This window comes from Canis lupus, chromosome 5 (genome assembly GCF_003254725.2).
Source record: "Canis lupus dingo isolate Sandy chromosome 5, ASM325472v2, whole genome shotgun sequence".
Classification (NCBI taxonomy): Eukaryota; Metazoa; Chordata; class Mammalia; order Carnivora; family Canidae; genus Canis; species Canis lupus.
In genome coordinates, this window is record NC_064247.1 from 57,600,859 (window position 1) to 57,624,481 (window position 23,623).

General features: G+C 57.5%; 2 protein-coding genes across 12 annotated transcripts in view; both read right to left on the minus strand.

The window, feature by feature from the left end:
• MMEL1 (membrane metalloendopeptidase like 1) overlaps positions 1-279 on the minus strand; it is a 32,559-nt gene extending 32,280 nt beyond the window's left edge. For 7 of the 11 annotated variants that reach the window (XM_049110495.1, XM_049110501.1, XM_049110499.1 and 4 more), the window contains exon 1: positions 96-278. The gene's annotated coding sequence lies outside the window, so the exon portion shown is untranslated. Of the gene's footprint in view, positions 1-95 lie in introns of all 11 variants that reach the window. The other 4 variants (XM_025427421.3, XM_049110498.1, XM_025427419.3 and 1 more) reach the window with 2 other exon arrangements.
• Positions 280-2,747: 2,468 nt separating this feature from the next.
• Positions 2,748-22,661, minus strand: TTC34 (tetratricopeptide repeat domain 34). Its single transcript, XM_025427423.2, has 8 exons — positions 21,844-22,661; positions 13,628-14,486; positions 12,121-12,346; positions 10,797-11,001; positions 9,448-9,614; positions 8,279-8,549; positions 7,226-7,440; positions 2,748-5,466 (listed from the first exon to the last, which is right to left on the minus strand). Exons 1-8 carry the CDS (start codon positions 22,622-22,624, stop codon positions 4,939-4,941), a joined length of 3,252 nt encoding a protein of 1,083 aa, XP_025283208.2. The 5' UTR covers positions 22,625-22,661; the 3' UTR covers positions 2,748-4,938.
• Positions 22,662-23,623: the final 962 nt, after the last annotated feature.

A 23,623-nucleotide genomic window follows, 5' to 3' on the forward strand; every position in this document is an offset into this window, starting at 1 on the left:
AGCGCCCCCGGTGGGGAACAGGTTGGGCACCTGTAGGGATCTCCTCGGTGCTGCCCAGGGAAGTCCCTGGCAGGCGGGCCCCTCACTTGGCTCACCTTCAGGACACTCAGGGATGGTCGTCCCCCACAGGCAGGTCTCAGAAGGCTGGGTAGGGATGGCCGAGAGCTTCGGTGAGCTGGGGCCAGGTGGGAGGGCTCCAGGGCCGGACAGCAGAGGCTTCAGGTGCGGCCTGCTCAAGCTTCCAGGCCTCCTTTGTGATGCAGGCGTGGGTTCCCTGGAGGCAGACCACTTGCCCACAAGCTGGGAGTTCCATCTGGGTTTGGTGTGGGGGGAGGGGTCACAGAACCCCCCCACCCCCTCTCGGGGCTCTCGCAGCGCCAGGGTCCCTTTGGGGGCCTCCTGCCCTGAGTCCTGCCCCCTCCCCACTCCTTGATTCCATATCCAGGGGGCCGCCTAGGGGCTGCTGGGAAGGAAGGCCAGACCCTCCTCCCCACCTTGCCTGAGAACCACCCTGGCAGTGGGCTTTGCAAAGACCCTCCCCTGGGAGTCTGTCACGTGGAACTGTAAGGGGAGGTAGGGGGGGGTCCCTGCTCCTGATGGGGTGGGGTGGTGCTGCCAGGAAGAGTCTCCGCCCAGAGACACCCACCCCCTGGCTAGCTTGGGTCTCTGGGGACTTGAGGGTCAGTGGGTCCTGGCCAGACAGAGGCACTCCAGGGCTTTGGAGTGTGAATCCAGTGCCCTGCTGATGGGGGTGGGGGGCGCTGGTTCTCCAGCACTCTTCTGTTTCAGAACCCCACGGAACAGGTGGTCCCCCAGGACCCCGGGGCTCTGGAAGGGTGTCTGGGCAGAGCTGTCAGACCCTGTTCAGGGCAGCCTTTCAGCTTGCCCCCCCCCCCCCCTGCCCCCGCCAATCCCCAGGCAGAGGGCAGCCTTGCTTGGGCTGGTGCCAAACACCACCCCCAGAGCCCAGGCAAGGCTCTACTCAGCCTTCTTTGTCCCCCAGCACCCACCCCATCCGGAGGCTGGGACCCCCACCCAGAGTGAGGAGCTGGCAGCCTGGCCTGGAAGGGGATGAGGTCAAGGTCAGGGGAGCAAGAGGCCAGGACTGCCCTTCCTGGGGAGGTTGGGTGGGCCAGCGACCAGCTCAGCCAGCTAGAAGCTCCTTCCCAGAGCACGATGGCCGTGGGACTCCACAGGCAGCACAGTCCAGCCAGCATGCCTCTCCCTGGGTGGCCACCGAGGCTGCCTGGATGCAGGTGCTGGCTGCTGGCTGGAGCTCAGTCCCACCTCGCCCGCCCAGGCTGCCCTGTTCATCAGTTCTATGTGCAGCTCTGTCAGTGGAGACCAGCTGTGAGCAAGCGAGGGGCCAGCGAGCTGTGTGGGACCAAGCAAGGCAGTGTGCAGGTTTCTAGAGGCCAAGAGATCAGGGCAGGGTCTGCAGGCCACGGAACTACAGACCCCCAGCCCCAGCCAGGTCCCTGGGTGCAGCGAGTCCCAGCTCCCATTGCTGACCAGGAACTTCTAGAGGGTGGATTTGAATCCTTTCTCCTAGGGCCAGTGGAGGCCCCCTGCTCACCCCTCCCTGTCGCTTGGTCAAGAGATGGGAGATGGGTGGTGGCCCAGCCCACCATGGGAGTGGAGCACCACCTCCCTTGTTCACCCTGAAATCAGAGCAGGTCTAGGAGTTAGCCTTGCCCACTGCTACTATGGGGGGCGGGGGCGACCCTCAGGCCCAGCAGACACCTGCCCTTGGCTTTGGGGCACACCCCTTCCCGTCCCCCTCCCCATCAGGCGGGATGCTCTGGGGCAGTTCCTGTCCTCTGCACAGAGCCCAGCCCTACGTGGCAGGTAGCCCTGGGCCTCTGTAGGGCAGGAATCAGGCTTCTCCTCGGGTCTGCCCATCTGCCCTGTTCAGAGCAGACAAGGACTGGAGGAAGCCCTCAGAAAGCTAGGGTGAGAGCCTGGCCTGTAGGAGTCCCTCCCACACCCTCCCAACAGCTGCTTCCTGATGCCAGGCCTTGAGTATCCTAGATGGGAGGAAAGGGACTGGAATGATCTGACTGTCCCTGAGCCCCCAAGCCACCCTGGTCCCCTCACCTATGATTCATCACAATCAGATGAGAGTAGAGCCATGGTGCCAGGTGCAAAGGGGTGGTCAGGAAGGACCTCATGGAGCCCAGGGCACATGCAGGGGAGCGTGGTCACCAAGCTGAGGGGTGTGGGTGATGGCTGGCAGCTGGTTTGGAGAGACTGGGTCATCCGTCTTTGAACCTTGTTGTTGCTACTCCCATGGTCCCACCCCGGGTACGTAACTGACAGCTTCATAACTAACGAGCAATTCTATTAAATCCTCACTATCTGAATCACCAGTGTGGTTTCTCTCTCCAAAGTGGACCCTGATAGATACATAAGTTGGTGCCAAGAGTGGTCCCCGACACCAGACAATGACAGTTGGATCTGGGGCCTGACTGCTGAGCTGTGCTCCTTGGGAAGGAGAATCATGGTGTGCAGTGGTTTCACAGCAAATGGCGCTGTCACCACAGTGGCTGTGACTCGCCCACCGAATCAGGGGCTGCTGCACGTGGCTGTTCACAAAGTGACAGTGGCCACAGGGACTGTGGCATGGGGTGGGCTCTCTCGAATATCCTGGAGCACATACGGGCAGGAAATGACCAGCTCAGGTCACAGCCTGGGAGTCAGAGGGCTCCAGGGCCCTTGAGAGAAGCTCCAGTGACAGACAAGGCTGATGGTGTTGAGCCAAACACATTTATTTCCATGAGCCGTGCAAGTACAGCGTTGGTTGCATTTGCAGTCTCATCAACTTTCTTATTAAGAGTTGGGATGCTCCTTGGGAAGGAATGGAGCCTGGAACTAGGACGGTGCTCAGATGAAGCTGAGCCCCTTTCCAGTGGATGCAGCTCGTCCTCCGGTGCTGGAGACTTGCCTTTTTTTTCCCTTTATGAATCCTGAGAGCCTCATGTGGGTCAGGTGCCCAGAAAGGCGGATGCTTTCTATTCAGCCTCCAGAACCCTCTCCTTCACCCATTGCCTCCAGACCACAAATCAGGTCTAATCTCAGCATCCTCAGTGGGGTGGGGGTGGGTCAGGTACAAAGCTTGATCCTGGAGGAACTAGCATATGCACCCCAATAATTGCAAGATTCCACCAATTCACAGGGGACCCTGGGAATTTGTGGGAACAGAGCCTGAGGGTGCTAGGCTGTGGCAGAGAGAATACAGCTCTGGGTGGCGCTGGCACCCCCACAGATGCTGAAGATAATGGGCTGGTGCACACTGGTGGCTGGGGGTGATGCCACCAGTTCATGTGCTCGAGTACAATCTTCTCCAGGGGCCTACAGTTAATAAAGCTGAGATGCTAGAGCCTCCCTAATAGAACAGAGGAGTCCAGAGGTGTAGGGATGACCTATCCTGTGTGACCGTGCACCCCGACAGCAGTCCCCAGGAGGGATCACAGGGCCTATTTCCTCTAGGCTCTATTTCTGTGATGCGCTGCGTGAACGTTATTTCCTGATCTTAAACCATCTCTGCATTCCTGTGTATGTTGCTCAGAGTGTTACTCTTTTTTAACACACCACTGGATTTGGGCTTGTTGGCATTTAGGATTTCTCAACTGGTAATTCATAGACTGGTTTGCAGCTTTCTTTTGGTTGAGATTATGCTTTCTTCAGCAAAGAACTTGGAGGCTTTTCTTTTTCTTGGCATAAAGGACTTTAAAGACACTTGGAATGGACTATCCTCTAAAGGTTGACAGGTTTTGCCGTCTGGAACTGAGCCTGCTTTTCCTCCATGACAACCGTGCTGCAGAGGCTTTAGGCCGATTGTGGTCATTTAGTTAAATATTTGCCTAGGAGCTAATCCATTTCATCCAAGCCTCCAAATTTATCTGCCTAGGGAAACAAATCATGATGCTTTTAATCTCCTCTGTATCTGTTACTTTGTCCTTGTCACTTTAAAATTTTGTCTCTGTAGTGTGCCTGACATTAAGCTTTTGGCTGCCAGGGTGTCCATTTCAAGACATCCGTGGGGAGTAGGTGTTGCCAGCTGTCTGACACGGCTGTTAGCAAAACAACCAGGTAAGGTGGGCCGCCCGTACCTAAGGTCCTCTCGGAAAGCTCACGGCTCCCTCAGTGACTGCTTGTGGGACCCTGCTTGTCTCCCGAGACCCCATCCCAACTCTTCTGCTTCATACTAGCCAATGACGAGCGGCCCCACAGAACCCAAGATCCCACCCAGAGGTGCTGCTACAGCAGGATGCCAGGTCCACTGTCACTTGGCCACTGGGCTGTGCAGTGACGGGCGCCCTCAGACCCGAGTGAGACCTACTCTTCCTCCTGCTGGGAGAGCTGGTGGGGCCCGTGCAGCCGTGCGGCCAGTGAAGGCCCTTGTGCTCTATCTCTCAACAATTAGCTGTCGGCTCATCGACTTATATTTTTGAAGAACTGTGTTTTGCATTTATTCTTCTATTCTTTATCCCTAACTTATTAATTTCCACTTTCATCCTTAATCCCTAGCTCCTGATTTCCTTAGTTTTATTGTCTTTTGCTAACTTCTTGAACTGAACACACACTTCCATTTTCCTTCTGTTGCTTGGTAATCTGCTTGGGGCGGGATCTTCCCTCAGCCCCGCTGGGGCTGTCCTACAGGTGCTGCTCTGCACAGGTTTTAGGATTCGTTTTTCAATATTCTTTGATTTCACATTTGATCTCCTCTTGGACCCAAGAGCTGCTTTACACGCAGGGAACTTCAAGATGTTAACTTATAGCTTTGTCATCTTGAGGTAATACTATCTACATGCTCTTGTGGAGTCTCTGTCCTCAGCTGAGTGTGCTCTGCATCAGGCCCGCCGTATCCCGTGGCTCGGGAGCCTGGGCAGGGTGGAACGGCGGGGTGGCTGGAGCTTGGGCCTCAGGAGCATAGGGTCAGTGGAGCCGGCAGCCCAAGGATGCCTCCCTCCGGATTCTGGCTCTCAGCCTCCTCAGGCTGCTGTGCTCGGGGTCTGCCAGGAGGCCGTTCTCCACTGCTGTCCAGGCCTCTGCGTAGCGCTGCTCCTCCAGGCAGGTCTGGCCATGGCACAGGAACGCCTGGGCAGTGGGGGCCCGGCCCGGCCGCTCCCACAGGCTGCTCTGGGCTAGGGTGGGTGCCAGCTTGAGGGCCTGGGCAAAGGCCCCCGTGGCCCCGGCCCCATCCCCCAGGCTCAGCAACAGGCGGCCCCGGGAGCACAGGTCCTCCACCCGTGTCGGGAGGTCCCTGTCCCCCACATCCACCCGGAGGACACGGTCCAGGTCCTCGAGTGCCCGGCCAAACTCCTGCAGCTCAGCCAGACAGGTGGCCCTCAGGCGCAGGTGACGGGCGCTGCTGCCGCCGGCGAGCACAGCCAGTGAGCAGTAGCCCAGGGCTTGCCCAGGCTGCCCCGAGCTGAGGAGGGCGTTGGCCTCCCGGGCTGCGGCCTGCACAGAGGGACAGAGGGAGGTCAGCCCGAAAGCCCCGGCCCCTTCCTCGGCCCTGCACAGCTGGCACCGGGCGGGGGGCACCCCCGCAGCCCCACCACGCCGGAGCCCGGCTCAGGAGGCGTCCCTCTGGGCTGCCCGCCTCACCGGTTCGTCCCTTCCCCTGGGGGAGCCCTGCTCCCGTCATCTGGGGACGGGCTCGAGTCTCAGCCCCCCGCCCTCACCTTCGCAGCAGGCCCGCGGATCCCCAGGCGGCCCCGCCGGCGGGCAGCAGCAAGCACCGCCTCCGCGCAGCCCGGCCCGGGCCGGGGGGCAGGGCCCGCTGCGCGTTGCGGGGTTCCTCACTGTGGGGTCCGGCGAGCCCTGCAGGGCCAGCCGACGGCAGAGCGGCGCGGCGGGCGGCGGGCGGCCCACCTGCTCCGGCAGCGGCCCGCGCGGCCTCCAGGGCTGCCAGTCACCAGCTGCGCCAGCCCCGCCCCGGGCCCCTCCCGCAGAGCGAGGCACCGGGCCCGCCTCCCGTCCCCGGGGGAGCTCCGGCCTCCGGGGCCTGCAGGGACGCCGACGGCTACCGGGGGGCGCACCCGCTAGCACGCTCCGCGCCCCGGGACCTCAAGCTGCGGCGCCCGACCGCGACCGGAAGCCGCCGCCGAGCAAGCGCAGTGCCGTCGGGGGGGCGGGGCGTGCGCCGGAAGCGGACGCGGCCTCTCCGATCGACTTCCGGGTCGGCCCGCGGCCCCGCCCGGCCCCGCCCCGCCCCGCCCCGCCCCGCCCCGCGGTCCTCCGCCGCCGCGGAGCCCCCTGCCGGGCCCCCTTCCCGCCCGCGTTCCCGCCCGCCCCTGCCGCTCGCGGGCTCAGACCCCGCACTGGACCCCCGCCAGCCCCCGGCCCCGGCCCTGCCCCCGGGCGCCCCCATTCTCCTGGCCCGCAGCTGCTCCCCCTGCCTCACCCATGGCTCTCGGCCCTTTCCACCCTCCTCCCGAGACAGCAGTGTGGCTTCTGCCGGGGGGGGGGGGGGGGGAGGGGGGGCGCCCCCAGAGCACCCCAAGAGTCCGGGGCACGCGCTGCCCCCAGGCCCTGCGACTCCAAGCTGGGCTCGTGCTCTTGGCCTCGTCTTCCTGCCGGTCCCTCCACTTGTCTCCCCTGCAGCCACTTGAGGGCAACGCCCCCCACCTGTCCCCCCATCCCAGCCCCTCCGCCTCCATCCTCTCCAGCTGCACTGGCCGCCGGCTTCTTGGCCGTCCTGAGCTCTCTGCTACCCCGGGCCTGGCCTGGCTGTGCCATCATGGTTTCGCCTCGGTTGCCCCCTGGTGACCCCACCGCCCCCTTCTCCACACCAGCTCTCCTGGAGGGAAACCCTGGCACGGTCTTCCCTGGGATGGGAGGCCCGTGGGGTGGGGTGCGGGGCTCGGGATATTCTTGAATACACAGCGGGATGAAAAGCCAGCCAGAGGCAGTGGGCCTGGCCCAAGGCCCCTCCGCTCACTGCCTGCCTGCTGCCTGGCACTGTGGGGGGCGGGGGGGTGCCTTTCTCTGCCTGACCTGGGAGTTGGCGTGGGCTCCCTGCCAGGGCCAGGGCTCCTCTCCCCCAGGCTGATAATGCCTCCTGCAAAGAAGCTGGGAGGCTGCTGGTGTTTAAGGTGGCCAGGCTGGCTGCCCCCTGCCCCTGCCAACTGGAAGCAGGCGAGCAGGGCGGGCAGAGCTGCCCCAAGGACGGGCCGTGGTGCTGGGGCGGCCGGGGTGGGGGGTCCGCGGGACACACCTGGCTGAGGCTCTGCTGCTCCGAGGCCTCCAGGCGATGCAGCAGGAAGCCGAGTTCCTGGGCGTCGGTCTCTGCCAGGCACTGCAGGTCCCGCACAGCAGCCTGCACATCTCCCTTCTTGAGCCAGAGCAGACCTCGCCGGGCTCGGGCCGCCTCTGACCACGGGGTGGAGTGCAGGGCTTTTTGCAGGCAGGTGCCAGCTTCCTCATAGCTGCCTGTCCGGGATCGGGGAGGGACAGTCAGGGGGGTGTTGGGGTGGGGTGCAGCGGAGGCAGGACATTGGCCATGGTGCTGGGAAGCTGGCCATAGCCTCTCTTGCTCAGTGTTGGCTCAGGGAGAGGCCAGCTGGTGGAGGGACTCAGCCCTGGGGTCAGAGGGACACAGTGACCCCACGCCAGTCCCAGCTTGCCTGGTGACCCAGTCATTTGGGGGGGGGGTTACTAAAGTCATGGGTCATGGGTTAAAGTCATGGGTTAAAGTCCATGACGCCTAGGTTGAGCAGCATGGCTCTGAGCATCGTCACTGTGGTCACCACAAGGGTCTCTCCCAAGCACCTGTGGGAATATACACTCTGCAGCAAGGCAGCATAGGCTTTGGTGGGGGCACTTCATGGGCCTGGAGGTGACAGTGACAGGCCAGGGAAATGCAGGCTGCACAGAGCTCTTCCCTTTCACATTAGTAGTGCAATATTCTCAGGATTCTGGCACATGGGGCCTTGACACAAACCCAACGAGGATGGGGCCTGGGGCTCCACAGACACTCTAAACATCTGCTGAATAAACATACAAATTAATGAGAAGGCCTGAGCGTTTGGGTCCTTTTATGAAACCCCAAATCGCTCCTTTGTCTCTCCTCCCTGCAAGCAAAACCACATGAGTGAATGAGAGCTTGCACCCCAGGCCCCACCCGGGGACTGAATGCCAGGTACCAGAATTTGGGGGTGAAAAGGACCTCAAGAGGCACTGAATCCAGGGTCTCTCTCTTGCTTTATGGGAAAGAACCAGGGGTGAGAGGGCCAGGACAGACACGTTCCCAAACCTAGGCTAGGCATACCTACTGCAATGAGCACGTCTGCCAGCAGAATGTGCCCGCTCAGCTGCCCGGCATCGATTCTGATCAGCGTTTCCCCCACAGCTAGGAGGCCCCGGGCGTACTCATCGCTGAGGGGCTCCCTGCGGTCCTGCGGCTGGCTCAGGAGGGCCCGACAGTGGGACCAGAGGCCCTGGGCGATGACGGCCTGGGCCTCTGGCTTCAGAGAGCAGATCTCAGGGACCACTGTCCTGGGGTCGAGCTTCAGAGCCAAGAGGATGTCATCCAGGGCCTCCTGCAGGGATAGGAGGGCAGGCTGGGCACCTGCCTGGGAGCTGAGGATACCAGGAGGGGCAGACCACCCAGTTCCTGCCTTTCCACATGAGGGCCCATCTGGTGGGCGACACGAGCAGAGCGTGGCGAGCTATGGCTCGTGTACCAGAGTTCTGGAGGTGGAGGGATGGCCGGACCCGAGGGGGGTTCGCACTGAGAGAGCCCGTGCCCTGCAGGAACGGAAGTCAGGCACCAGTGCCCATGGAGGAAACGCAGCCATCCTGAGGGCTAGAGGGCAGTACCCCCTCTAGAGGCTCTCCCCCAGTGCCTGGGATCATATCTCCTTGCTTCCTAGCACTCCAACCCTTAAGTAGCTAAGAAGCTTGGCAGGCAGGTCACCTCTGGGCTGCAGGGCCTCAGGGCAGACACTCATTTTCAGTACTCACCTGCCACCCTGCTCCTGGCTGAGAAGCGCCCCCTGCCCAGGGCAGGTTTTCTCTGTGAAAAGCACCTGCCTGGAGCCTGACAGGGTGGGGCCCCTCCCACCCCTGTCCCTGCCCACTGACCACCCGAATCCAGGGGCTCTGTGCAGACCGCTCAGGGGGTGGTGCCCAACGAGGCAGCTGAGGTCTTGTTATTTTAAGCAGAGGGAGGGGGTGTCTAGTAGCCCCGAGGGCTTGCACATTCTGTGCTGAGGCTGGGAGGCAGCAGGCCTTTTCCCATGAAGGAAGAGACTTTCTGAACCCAGCAGAGTGATGATGGAGTCTTAATGGCTGTCACATTCAGGACACCTGGCCCTGCTCCCTCTGTGCTTGGGGCTGGGAAGGAAGGTATCCTGGTTCCTTCCAGGTGCCGCCTCCCCTGAAGCACTGTCACCCTCAGCCCACCTGGCCAGCCCCAGGCAGGGAGGGGTGCGGTACCTGCTGCTGGCCCAAGGTCAGGTGCAGCAGCGCCCGACCGCACAGCGCCCGCACGTTCTCCGGCTCAGCCCGCAGCACTGAGTTGAAGTCGAACATGGCAGTCTTCTTCTGGCCCAGGAGCCCATAACAGCGGGCACGGGTGAGCAGGGACTCAACTGCCTGACTCCCTGAAGAAAGGGGGGGTGGCAATGGGACGTGACTCCTGTTGGGCTGTGGTGGGTACAGTGTGCCTGCCCTCACTCAGTATCTGCTGGTGCCCAACAGGGGGTGCGTCAGGGGAGGCACCAGCTCTGAGGCCACCTCAGGGGGCTCACAGACCACTGGGCACCAGCGCACAGTCTTGGGGGACAGCTGGGGTTGAGCTGTGTGGACAGAATCTAGGCTGTTGGACAGTCAGAGGAGGGGGCACCACAGCTGCATCTGGGGGTGAGGCCAGGTGAGGGGCCAGGAGACGAACGGGTCTTTGGGTTGGACATGGAATAGCTGAAAGTGTGAAGGTGCCAGCTGGGCAGGGAGCGGCCCTGTGAATGTGGGGCAGAGGCCCCTCCCCAAGGACAGCACCACCACGCCCCCTCCCTGTGTCTGTCCAGTGACGGATGCAGTACAAGGCATGGGCAGGATGCTCTGGATCGTGTCCCCTTCCCCAACTCGTATGCGGGGCCTGAGCTTTGCACCAGGCACCACCCCAGCGCTGTCCCAGAACTAGCTCGCCAAATCCTCACTCCCACCTGTGTCTGTCACCTACCTTGACAAGAGGTAAGTGCAGAGCCACCTGGTGGAGTCCACCTGGTGTTCTGATCCAAAGTCCACACTTGGAATGTCCATGCACCCCAGGAAATTGGGGTGCATCCTTGGCAAAGTCCTTTCCCTCCAGCATGGGTGCCCTATGCCTCCCCTCCCCTCCAAGAAGGCTCCACTCAGGAGGCTGTCACCCAGGATGGTGCTGGGTGGGGTGGCTGAGCAAATATGGTACACCAGCTACACTCAGACAGAGATGCCCCTACTATTTCCAGGAAGGACTTAGGGGAACCAGGACCTCTCCCGGTTGGAGAGAGAGGGGCCAAGCTGGGAGAATTGCCTCAACCACTGCTGGCCCTCCTGCCCACAGGGCCCAGGGGGTGTGGGCTCGCAGCCCAGAGTGTTGGGAGGGTCCCAGCTCACATCGAAGAGCCCCACCCTCCCTGAACAGCTAGGGCCTCGGGGCAAGGCCTGCTCCGCCAGGGCACGCACACCCCCGTGGACTAAGAGTGGGTTTGGATCCCCCAGGTCTCTGAGCTTCGCATGGCTCCTCGTGCCCCTGTGTACCTGGCACAGGGTGGGAATCCCAGGGGTGGGCCGGCAGCTCCTACCTGCAGCGAAGATGGCCAGAGAGAGGTAGGCGATGGCCTCCCTGGTGTGGGCTGTGCTGTCGGCCCTGCTGGGCCGCGCCCGCAGGATGGCCAGGGCCCGGGCGTGGCAGTGGCCTCGCAGCAGCTGCCGGTCCTCGTGGCTGAAGACGTCCAGGGTGGGCTGCAGGCAGGCGGTGTCCCCGGACTGGACCACCTTCTTCACCAGCTGCAGGAGCAGGACAGTCACCGGGTTCGTCCCTGTGCGCGATGCCCAAGACCGACAGTTCCACCCTCGGCCCCTCTGCGGGGGCGTGGCCGGGGCGTGGCCCACAGCTGGGGCGCGCGGGGGCGGGGCGCGCGCGGTTAGGCTCGGCCACAGGGACTGCGCGTCTCCTGCACTGGCGCCGCGCACCGGGAAGGCAGAGGGCGGCAGGTGCGCGCCCGGGCTGGGCTGCTCCTTTCGTCTGCGCGGCGTGGGGTGGGGTCGGGCGGGCCCGGTGTCCCCTCCCAGCCTCTCCCCCGCCGTGGCACGGAGGTGGACACCTCGCTCCACGCGCCCGCACTCTGCAGGTCCAAATGAGAAGCGCGGGGAAAGGGGGCTTTCAAACCGCAAGGTGAACGAGGGTCCCGGGAGTCCTCCCGCAAATGCCCTGGGACCGGTGCCCGCTCTGGGCGGAGGGAAGCCCGGTGGACAGAACCTGGGCTCTCGGAGCGGCTCCGTCCCACAGACCCGATGCTGCCCCTGCTGGCCGCTCGCTGAAGACACAGGCCTCAGAGCCGAAGAACGATAGGTTGGGGCATCCCTCCCTACCCCACCGGTGGGGCCCAGCGCAGGGAGACCAGGAACCCATGTGGCCGGCGCAGAAGCAGCTGACAGGCCCCAAAGCCCGACATCTTCCGCGGGAACATAACCTCTGACTCCCTCATAACACACGAGGGAGGTGAAGTGCTGCTTTTCCCGGGAGCAGGTGAGGTACTCTGCCTCCCCCTCCCTGGACAGGTCACCTCCAAGCCTACTTTACTTGGGAGATTTGGGGCAAAGCTCAGTCTACACCTAACTTTCGGCCCCTTTCCTTTATAACACAACAAAAGCAAATATGAAGCACCTAGTGCATGCTGGAGACCTGCTGGGCCTTGGGTACCTGCTCCAGCTCTTTCAGGGACAACCCACAAGACCAGGGCACAGACGAAGAGACTGAGGGTCAGGGAGGTGAGGGGGCCTTGCTAGAGGTGGCAGAGCTTGGGGCTAGGACAAGTTTTACCTGCTCCAAAGTCCAGGCCAATGGGCTGTGGTCTACTTGCACCTGCCCTGTGGCACCCCGCCCCCCAGGGAGGGCCTCCTCACCTGGTTTGCGTCATAGAAGAAGCCCCTGCGCAGCTGTAGCAGGGCCAGTCGCACAAGCACAGGCGCTGCCTGGGGCCTCCGGGAGAGGGCCAGCAGCAGGGCCTTGTGGGTGTCCTCCAGACGGCCCAGGCGGTACAGGGCATCAGCCCCCAGGAGGCTTGAAGCCTCGTCTTCCCTGTCCAGCTCCATCAGGAGCAGGGCCAGCTGGTACACGCCATGGGCGTCCCTGTGGAGAGAACAGCTGGGGGAGAGCCAGCCCAGCCCCATGCCCACACTCCTTTTAGCTGCCCAGGCAGGTGGGCCACAGGCAAATTCTGTCCCCTTGCACTGGGCCAGGCAGCTCCCTTCTCACCCAGCTACAGATCCCGGGTCCTGCTGGAAGGCCCCTCACACATGCCAACTCCGGAAGGCATAGCTGCCCTCTCTGACATACATCCCTCGGTGCTCACTCCCTGCTCCATCCTCCTACCACCCCATGCATGGGGCAAGCGTTTTACAGATGGGGATGGAAGCTGTGGGCTGACCACAAGCCAACTGTGTCTTAGTTTCCTTTTCTGTAGAAATAGGATAACAGTATTGGCCTCGCAGGGCTCAGGGGTGTCACAGGCAGAGTTAGATATCACACAGGCTGCCTTTGGAATGTTCAGGAACTCCCACTAGGAAGAGGGCTATAGCCTCGAGTTATGCCAATTACCAGAGACAAAAGTATAAGGGGCCCCCAACTGGAGGCAGAGCTGCTGTCCAATGTGCCTCCCCGGGGAGGCTCCCAGCTCAATGCTTTGAGCTTTGCTAAAACATCTTCCTATCATGTCTCAGCAACCAGATGAGTGCAAATCAAAACAGCTGCAGGTTCACCCATTAGGCTGGAAAAAAACTCCAAATTGAACATCAGGGCTGAAGTGGGCGGGGCAGCTCCAGGAGTCAAGGACTTCACAGGGGGCTGTGCTCCCAGACCCAGAAACCCCACCTCTGCCCAGTCTACCAGAACATTGTGAAGGCATCTGGGCTACAACAGAAGGCAAGGCTGTAGGAATGGACAAGGAGGGACCGGGTGTTCACAGGATGGGCCATGGCTTGGGCTGTGCAACGAGGAATCTAGGGGCAAAGGAAATGTCCCTGATCTACTAGTGAAAAAGGTGGGCTATAAGTTGCAGCTAGAGCGCACAGTTTAGTGAACTGTATTTTCTATGCACAGAGAAGAACTAGAAGGGAATGCTATTGCTGGGTGGAGTGATGGGAACGCTTTATTTTTTCATTCCCATTTTTGAGTTCTTAATTTTCTATGACAGGCCCACAAAGCATCCCATTGTTGGGGACCGAAATTCCTAAGACCTGGGCTCCTGCGCTAAAACTGTGAACCATGATTCAGGGAAATCCCTCAGGGGCTTCCTGCCTCAGTTTACTCATCTGTCAAAAGGGAAAACACACGCACCCCCCCCCCCCCCAGCTACCTCTCAGGAGACCAGAATGAAGTGGTAGCCCCAGGGGTGCGCCGGGCTAGATTTACCCTTCCTGCTCCTCGGGGCGGTCCATCTCCACGGCCTTACTCCGGCGGCCCTGCGTGCCCGCGAGCCCCAGGTCCGGCCTCCGCTGCAGCATCCTGCGGCCCTCCTCCCGCAGCACCGTCAGCAGGAGGCCTCGCTGGTTCCAGGGCACGTAGGCCTTGGCGATGAGCAGTGCTTCCTCGGGCTGCAGGCGGCAGGCGGTGACATAGTCCAGAGCACCCAGGAATGCGCTACCCTCCAGCACCCTCAGCAGCCCCCGGCCACACAGCGCGCGCACGCAGCTGCCCAGGTGCGGCGGCCCGTGCTCCACCACCTCCTGGAAGTCTTCCCGGGCGCGCCGCGTGTCGCCCGCGTGCAGCGCGCAGAAGCCGCGCAGCGCCAATAGGGGAGCGCGGTCCCGGGGGCAGCCCCGGGCGCGGTAGTCCGCGCGGTCCTCGGGGAGCGCAGGCCGCAGCAAGCGCTCGCACAGCGCCCGGGCGCCAGTCGCGTCCCCGGCCAGCAGCAGGCACTCGGCCAAGCGAGTGCCCAGTGCCGGCCGCACCCCGGGCGGCGCAACGCGCAGCAGGACACGGAGCGCGCGGGTCACCGGGGCCAGGAGCTCGCGGCCCGAGTTTTCGCGGAGTTCGGCGCGGCTCCGCACGGCCTCCTGGAAGTGAGCGAAGCCCAGGTCCGCCGCCTCCTGAGCCTGGGCCAGCAAGCGCTCTCGGTCCCCCGCGGACAGCACCACCTCAAACTGCCTCCGCGCCCCCGAAGGGCTCTGGCGGAAGGCCTCGTGCAGGTCCTGAAGCAGGTCCTGGGCCCCACAGTCTAGGAATAAGGCCGCGGCCGCCCGGGTGACCAGCAGAGCGGCCCGACGCTCACCTAGGGAGAGAAACAGTGGCAATGGTCCTGCCTGTTGGGTCACATCCTCCAGGGAGCCTCCCGCAGCCTCTGCGGTCCAGTGCTCTGGACCCTCTGAAGCATCTCACAGCATCTCCCTAGAGCGTCCCAATAGCCCGGGACATTGCATCACCAGGATGAACAGTCAGCGACAGAGCAGAATCCAGGCAGACAGCCCTGGGAGGACCGGTAGGGGGAGTGGGGGTTCAGCCTCATGCACGCCTACCCAGCAGCATTCTCTTCCTAATGACTTCAGATTTTTTATTTATTTACTCATGAGAAACAGAGAGAGACAGAGAGAGAGGCAGAGGGAGAAGCAGGCTCCATGCAGGGAGGCGGATGTGGGACTAGATCCCAGGACTCTGGGATCACACCCTGGGCGGAAGTCTTCCTAATGACTTCAAAGTCAGCCTCACTGCTGGGCCAACAGAGAAATTTAGTTACAAAACCTCTTTATTTTTTAATGATGGATTTGGGGATTGAGAGCCCCCTTTTGGGATTTGCGCCCCAGGTCAGTGCTGAGGTTCTCACCCTGTGACCTTGGGAGGGGCTGGTTGTTACTCCATCATCCTTGCTCCTTGGGGCTAAATTGGGGCCCCAGGCTTTGCTCTGAAATAGGGACTTCGGTCGGGTGCAGGAAAGAGGGAATGGAACACCCAGTGATGCTTACACGGTGGGGCCATTTACCAAATCTTGCAGTGCCTCAGTTTCCTTTTTTGCTTTCTAATGGGGTTTAAAATAGTCTGCACTCATGGGGCCGTCAGGATAAAATGGATGAATGCTAGTCTTGTGCTTGGAACAGGGCCCCCGGGGGTGAGGTTCCCATCAGCAACAGCATCACCTCACCATCTTCGTACCTCATGTCTGAGTGTGCTCATGAGGATGGGGTATTTCTGGTAACGAAAGCCAAGCCACCCTTTCCCAACAGGGCCCCAGGAAGGTGCACCCCATGGAGAGCATCCCCAGAAAACCTGGTGCTGGCAGGAGCTCAAGATCATGGGCACCCACACTGGCATTACAGGTTAGGAAAATACCACTGGGGAGGGAAGGTTCACAGAACTCCAGCAATTCTCAGTCCTGCGTCTCAGAACGTCCACTCTAGGGCTTTTGGCGTGGAGTCCTTCACAGTTCTCAAAGAGCTTTCCCTCTTAACATAACTGAAGCACCTCAGCAATAATAATCCTTTACAGTGAATCAGGAGAGGGCAGAGCACTTGCATTTCTGCTGCCCTGCCCTGTTACCATTTGGGTAAGCATCATGCCACGCCTGAGTCATGTAAAAAACAAAAAACAAAAAAACCAACCAACCAACCAACCATCAAGGTCACCCTGTCTAGTCCTGGTGGCCAAAGTAAAAGAGACTTTGGGCCTTTCTGTCAGTTACTAACTCCCGACAAAATACTTCACCTGATTTTTGCAATAGTTCATGGATCTTAGGGAGTGGCAGTAGGTGGAGAGCTCTTGGGGCCTGGGGGGATTTTTTACTTATTTACCCACACAGAAGTGTGTTCTCTGCTTTGCTTTTGAGGCTCCAATTACACACATTAGGCTTCTAGTAATTGTCCCACAGGTCACCAGGATTCTGCTCATTTTTCTTGTGTTCTTCATATTGGATAATCTCTATCTTCAACTTGACTGGCCCTTCTGTTTTCTCCATTATGCTATAAAATTTTCAATTCTAGAGTCTCCATTTTGTTTTTGTTTTTTTTAGTTTCCATTTATCTGCTCAGATTCCACATTTGTTCAGCCATTATGACCATATTTTCCTTTAGTTTTTGAACACATCCATAATAGTTCCTTTAATGTCCTTACTCTTGGGCACCTGAGCCTCAGTTGGTTAAGCATTTGCATTCAGCTCAGGTCATGATCTCAGGATCCTGGGATCAAGCCCCATGTTGGGCTCCCTGTTCAGTGGGGATCCTGTTTCTCCCTCCTCCTCTGCTGTTCCCCCTGCTTGTGCTCTCTCTCTCTCTCTCTCTCTCTGTCAAATAAAGTCCTAAAAAAAAAGTCCTTAGTCTGCTAATTTCAGCATCTGGATCATCTTGGGGTCAGTTTATATTGACTTTTTTGTCTCCTGACTGTGGCTCACATTTTATTTTCCTGTTTCTTTGCATGTTTCTTTCCTTTTCTTTAAAATTGTACACTAGACATCTGGTTAGTGTTTTGTAGAGACTGTACATTTATTAGACATGTTCCTCTGAAGAGGACCAAATTTTGTTTTAGCGGGCGGTTAATGGGATAGGATCCAACTCCATATTCTGTCTTACTTTTGCTGGGCTCAGCTAAAGTCTCCATTTAGTTTTTGCTACTTCCAGCAGCTGCTCTTTCAGACTACCCAGGCTCTCCCACTTTTGTGTAGTTTGATGGTCTACCAAGGATTTAATGCACAGATGTTGGGTCTAGGCCCCTCTGTGGCTCCCTCCTTTTCAGGATCTTTCTTCTGAACTTCCAGTTACTTTTTTCAGGCTGAACTCTGTCCTACAACATCTCAGGCCAATAAAACTGCAGCTTCCTGTTCTATGTGGATAAAGCATGGATTGAGGTGTTTCTTTGGGCAAAAAGTTGCAAGGTTGCAAATCTCACATTGGATAATCCTCATAGTTCAAGGGTCAACTTCCTGTTTCTGCCTACATTTGGTCACTGTCCAGTGTCTTCATATAATGGTATTTTGTATTCTGTCCAAATTTTATCATTGCTGTCTGTGGAACACAGTCTGGTCAAGCTAGTCCACTATTATGAAAGTCTTCTATTGTTAGACTTAAAATTTTTGACAGTATGGGAGGATACTAAATGCTGTCCCATTACTGTTTTAATTTTTATTTTCCTGATTACTAGTGAGGCCAGTTTATTTAATTAATATAATTAATTTTTTCCCCAGTCTGGTGGGTGGAGAATAGTATCTCACTGTTTTAATTTGCATTTGTATCCTTACTATGATGCTGTACATTTTTCATGTTTCTTTGCCATCTGTGTTTTCTTTATGGGAAATGGTTTTGCCAATTCTCATACTGGATTTTTTTTCTTATTGGTATGTAGGAATTCTTCAAATACTCTGGGTATTAATCTTTTGCCCATTGCATATTTTGCAAATATTTTCTCTCTGAAGTGCATTTTCCTTTCATTTTCTATAGTTATAGGCAAAATGCAAGTTTACAAAGTTTAATTTAATCAAATGTAACAAATTTCCCTTTACTGTTTCCACTGTTTGTATGTTAAGAGGTCCAGCTATCCACAGAAATCTTAATGATATTCTCTTATATTTTCTTTTAGAAACTATATGACTTAGCTATCACATAATCCATCTGGAATTAATTCCCTCTCCCCCCCAGAATCATCACCATCCACTGAATAACGGTCCTCTTCTTTCCCTCTACATCTGCGATGCTCACTCTCACATATTAATTTCTGGATACCCATGGGCCTTTTTCTGGACTTTCTAATTTGTTTTATTGGTCTTTCTATCTATCCTTTAAGTCAATAACCTTCTGTATTGGGTAGTATAGCTTTGTATTAACTGGTAAAGCAAATATTTATGCCACCACCTTCTTCTTCTCCTTCCCCTCCCCCTCCACTACCACACCTCCTGCTCATTTCTTTCCCCTCCCTTTTCTTTGTCTTGTCTATTATTTTTTTGTTCTTCTATTATAATATCAAATATTTCTAACAATGGACATTGGATATCTATTTATGTAGGTATTGTTTATTGTATTTTATTAAAATTTTTTAATATTCTCCACAAGGCTGTATGGTTGTTTGAAATAAATTATTTTCTGTTGCTATGGTAAATGAATATTTTAAAATTATAAAGTTTCTATTTGTTGCTGGGGTCTATAAATATAAATGCTTTTTGTATATTCTGTTAAATTCTGTTCCTATTTCTAATATGTTTTTGTTATTTCTGTTGGGTTTCTACATAGCTAATCATATTGTCTAGAATAACTTTGTTTTTTCCTTTTTAGTCTTACATTTATTTTCTTCTTATCTTATTGCATTGGCTAGCATCTCTAGTATAATAATAGATAAATGGGAGAATAGGCAGCTACTACATTCTTGATTTTAAATGGAAGGCTTTATTAAAAAAAGATTTATTTTATTTATTTATTTTATGTATATATGACAGAGAGACAGAGAGAGAAAGTACGAGCAGTGGGGAGGGAGAAACAGACCTCCCACCGAGCAGGGAACCTGACGTGGGGCTCGATCCTAGGACTCTGAGATCATGACCTGAGCTGAAGGCAGATGCCCAACTGACTTGCCACTCAGGCACCCCTAAATGGAAGGCTTCTATCAACCATTAAGTTGATATTTTGGTAAGATGTTGATAGATATTAGCTTTTTCAATTAAGTTTCCTTCTATTCTTTGTTTAAGTTTGTAGGGTGTCAAAAATATTATAAAATGCTTTTCCTGAATTCAGTGCAATGAGCATATTTTCTTTTTTCTTTCATTAATGAAGGTAGTGAATAATATTATAATGGAAATGTAAAATTAAAACTCCTATATCATTTACCTGAGTTTTGGCTAAAACATGCATCAAAAACTGTTGCTCTGACTCAGCAGTTTTATTGGTTACTATTGCTGTACAACAAGCTTCCCCAAAACTTAGTGGCTTAAAAGAATGACCATTTCAACAGTCAGAAGACCCACGGTTCTTCCTCAATCTGGGCTGAGTTGAGTTGAGCTGGATAGTTCTGCTAATCTTACCCAGGGTCCCTAAGGCCTGCAGCCATCTGTTGACCTAGGCAGGAGGGTGTAAGGTGGCCCCAATCACAGGCTGGAGGCCTTGCTGTTAGCCATTGGTAGAGCCTCCCTTTGTGTGTGCCTTTGTGGTTCACTGGTCTAGCTTCCTAACATGGCACTGAGGGTGTTGCAAGAAGATGAGTGTAGAACCTACTGGGTCCCTTGAGGCATGGCCTCCAGAATCACACAACATCACATCCACTGCACTATTTTCTATGGGTCCCAGTATGTCTTGAGGCCAAGCCAACTTCTGCCTCCTTGCTAGGAAGAGCTTTAACAACCATGGCCAAGCTTTCCACCTACTGCAGTAGTTCTTAATGAAGAACCTTGAATGAATGAGATATGGTTGCTGTGGGCACTTTGGGAAGATTAGCCAGTCAGGGAACCTTGGTGCCTGGATGCTTACCCACGGGAGATTTGAGTTAAAACTATAGTTATGCTTGTCTGCGTAGAGTGTCCCTTTATGTCTGCTTACCGAGAAGGGCAGAGCACTGTCCCACATGAACAGGGTTTGTTCAGTGTTTTCAAGGACCTTTATAATTAGAATACATTTGTTATAGGGGACTTGTTTGTAAAAAGTCTGTTGTAGGCGATTTATTTATGCATTTGTAAGCCATGTTTGTGCTGACGGTAGCAATACGGTGACCCCCTGTGACACAGTGACCTAGGGCTAATGAATGCAGTGATTCTTAGGAAACATAGTCCTGTCCACTTTAGAGCCAAGGCAGGACAGATACGCTTCCTGGCAGTCCCCTCTGGGTTGGGGGGTGGGCAGGCTTATCTACCACACTTGCTCCCTAAGGTGGTAGCCTTGGGAGTTCTGGTCTCTAGGGGGGCCTTTGTTGGTCATTAAGGTGGAAGTTCCCCATCTTCCCAAGGAGCTGCTGAGTGCCCCCAGTCTGAAGTGGCATTGCTCCTGCTCACGGGCCACTGCACATGTCTGTTTTGGGCATGGAGGGCATCCTACTTTCTCACAAGCTCAGGATTCTTTGTGTGTCTGTTGAGCTGTTTGGACCCCCCATAGTAGGAGGGCTTCAGGGCATCTGGTCTAGCACATTTCCAGAAACAAATCTACCCACTTACTTTTTAGTTCTCTCAGCCTGATCCCTGCCTCCCCAGCACACCACCACTGGGGTCACCAGTGAATCCCATGCGGCACTCAAAACAGATGGTTTCTGTCCTCTCATGGCAGACATGGCTGTGCACGCCTGTCCTCTTGCAAACACCTGCATCTTCTGACTCCTCATTTTCTTCCTCCTTCCTGTCCTCCTGTCCCCTTTGCTGGGTCCTGCCTCATGGGGACAGTGTGGTGGGTCATTTGGAGCCCACCATAAACACTCCAGGTGCTCTTGGAAATTGCATACGTTTTCATGACCCTTAAAAAGGGGTTCGCCCACCATGTGTTGGATGAATGGCAGCCAGCCCTGCCGTTCCCCATCTGCAAGTGTGGCTGTCCCCCTCCCTCCATATCGAAGCCCTTGACGCTTAACCCCTTCTGTGTAGTTTGGATTCTGAAGCCCCTTCTTCAGACCAAGCTCCCCTTCATCTTGAGGTTCAGTGTTCAGCTGTCTAATGACATGTTCACATGATTGACTCAAGGGACATCTTTTTGAGCACTTAGTGGGCGACACCATTTTAAGGGTTTGATACATACTTCCACTGAAATAAAAACATCTAGTTCAGAAGTGGGTGTAGCCACCATCCCCATGTGCTCCTGGGGAAGGGCACAGAAAGGCCATGCAGCTGGGAGTGAACTCAGAGCGTTGGGGGTAGGCTGGTGTGTGGCTTCTGGCTCTGCGCCCACTCACTCACCCACTGCCCACCAGAAGGAGGACACAGGAAAGGGACCAAACAGGTGCAGGATCTCCAACTGGGTGCATCCAGCAAGGTGCTGGCAGGGTCTGAAGCCCCTGTCACCCCCTTCCCTGTCTCCTCCTCCCCTGTCACTGCAATCCAGTGGCCAAACTCCTAAACTCATCCTTGACCCTCATCCTCTCTCTGCGCCTCTGCCATCTCCTCCCAGGACTGCGCCTAAGGCCTCCCAGCCTGATTCTCCTCCCAGCCACCCGGCCTCTCAGCAGCTTCTGTTACCACTCTGGCTCACCAGGCACATTTTGCATGCGGCAGACGAGAAACTATAGAATGTGCCCCAGGGTACCTCACTCCACAGTTTAGAACCCTCCTTGCTGCCCTGGGGGTAAAAGCCAAAGTCCTTTCAGGGGCCAGCAGGGCTTAGCCACCTCTATTTCTTCCGTGCTTCCTCTTCTCCCTCTGCTCCTGCTCCCCAACAGCCACTATGGTTCCATTCAGTGGCATGGACACCCCAAGTTCTTCCTCTTTTAGGGACCTGGTGTGTTCTTTCTGCTGCCTGGAATTCTTTAGTCTTAACTCAAGTGACATCTCCTCCAAGAAGCCTTCCCTGACCACCCGGCTAGAGCAGCACTTTTTCTTGGGTGCTCTGTAAGGACAGGGCTTGTCACCATGGTGCCCCCACCCCTGGAACAACCCCCCCAAACTATAACCAGGACGTACGCATGCTGTGAAGGCACAGCTGGACCAACTTTCACCCTGGCCCTTAGGGGAACAAGAACCATACTCTTACCTTGGGGTTGGCTGCCCATCAGGTTGGACTCAAGGGCCCGGCTGCATGCTGCGCGGCAGTCCTCATACCTGCCACTGCGGAGCAGGGCTTCTGGTGACAGGGCACTGCTCCAGGTGCCCCCAGGGTCCAGAGCCCCCAAGAGTCCCTGGCAGCCGGTCTTCTGCTGGCTGATGGGGTCCTCCGCCTCCTGGCGCCCTGAGATATAGTCCTGGAGGGTGCTGATCAGCATGGGGAGGTAGGGCTGCTGGTGGGTTCGCACAAACGCCACGGTCCGCTCTGCACTCGTGGCAAAGGCCTGCAGATATCCTGCCACACCAGCGTCTACCTGCACCCCGGACAGGACCCAGGCCAGGGCGCGGGTCAGCCGAAGCTCCAGGGCTTGCTGCGAGTGAGCATCCAGCAAGGTGCTGCAGCGCTGAACCACTTCCTGGTGGCGTCCCTGTGCCAGCAGACTGGCCAGGGAGTGCAGGACCGCGGCTGGGTGGTCTGGGCAGAGGGTGGCCAGGAAAGCGGAGGCCTGGGTCCCTGTCAGGGAGACAACCGCCATGCCGTCCCAGTGGATGGCCGGGATCTGGCTGTCACCGCGGCACCAGGCCTCTAGGGTGGCCACCACAGGTGCCCCTTGGGCCTCAGCCAGGGCAGCTCTGACCCTGCGCACGGCCGAGGGGGCGTGGCAGCTGAAGGCAGCCAGGTAGAAGGCCGTGGCCAACAGGGGCTCTCCCAGGGCCAGGTGCTGGTCTCCTTCCTGGCAGAGGCAGGCCACAAGCTCCTGCGCCGACATCACGCCTGTGCCCGTGAGGGGCCCATGTCCAGCTTGAGGACACCTGGGATGGGGGGAGTGTGGTTAGTTCCCACCCCTCCCCACAGAGACCCCAAAGTCAGTGCAGAGCACCCTTGACGATGAGCTGGGCGGGGCTGGGCTCATCTGCCAGGGCTGGCCAGGCTCCCTTCCTCTGCAGAATGGGACCCTTACGCTGCCCGGCCACCCACATGAGGAGCTGGGAGGCCTGCGAGGTCAGGGACTCCAGACCCTTGTTCCCCAACCCACCCCCAGCAGAGGGCCCCAGGGGAAGGTGGAACCTCCCCAACCCCTCCCTGTCTAGGTCATAGGGGCCACTCTCTCAGCTGAGTCTCCAGAGACCCTCCCAAACTCAGGACCAGGCCTCTGCCTGCCTCCCGAAGCCCACCATTCTAGGGGGGCGCAGTGGGCTGCTGCGTGGTGAGGGGCGCTTGCCTGGCTCTTAGGAGGGCTGGGCAGTCCGGGTCAGGGGGTCAGCTCTGAGGTTGGTTCTGGGGACCAGCCCCTGCCACTGCCCTCCACCCTTCCCAAACCTGACCTGCAGGACAGTCTCAGGCCCCAAAGTGCCTGCACACAAGCCCCATCCAATACACAGACACCTGCACGAACACCCGCACAGACACCCTGCGACAGAACACACGCATGCACACTCACACTGGCACACGAGCTCACAAGCATGCTCGCCTGTGCTCCAAGGGCGCGCGGGGACGGTGGGTGCGGCTCCGCCAGAGGGTCCGTTTCCCAGGAGAGCGTCAACACCCCGCCTCCGGGCTGCTCAGCGGCGCCCCCCGCGGCCGGGCGCGCCCCCGCCCCGGACCCTGTCCCCGCCCCGGGCTCCGTCCCCGCCCCAGATCCCGTCCCACCCTGCCCCCGACCCCCCCTCGGACCCCGCCCGCGCCCGCCCAGCCCCGGACCCCCTCCACCCCACCCCAGCTCCGGACCCCCACGCCCCCGCCACCCCGCCTCCGCCCTGGGCCCCGC

Bases quoted from the DNA above. Each gene is read 5' to 3' on its own strand.
- TTC34 (XM_025427423.2), bottom strand. From the start codon at position 22,624: ATGTCGGCGCAGGAGCTTGTGGCCTGCCTCTGCCAGGAAGGAGACCAG. The intron at 12,347-13,627 runs GTAAATCTAGCC...TTCTCTCCACAG, and splicing joins CGCCCCGAGGAGCAGGAAGG to GGACGCCCATGGCGTGTACC. The intron at 8,550-9,447 runs GTACCGCACCCC...CTATCCCTGCAG, and splicing joins TGACCTTGGGCCAGCAGCAG to GAGGCCCTGGATGACATCCT.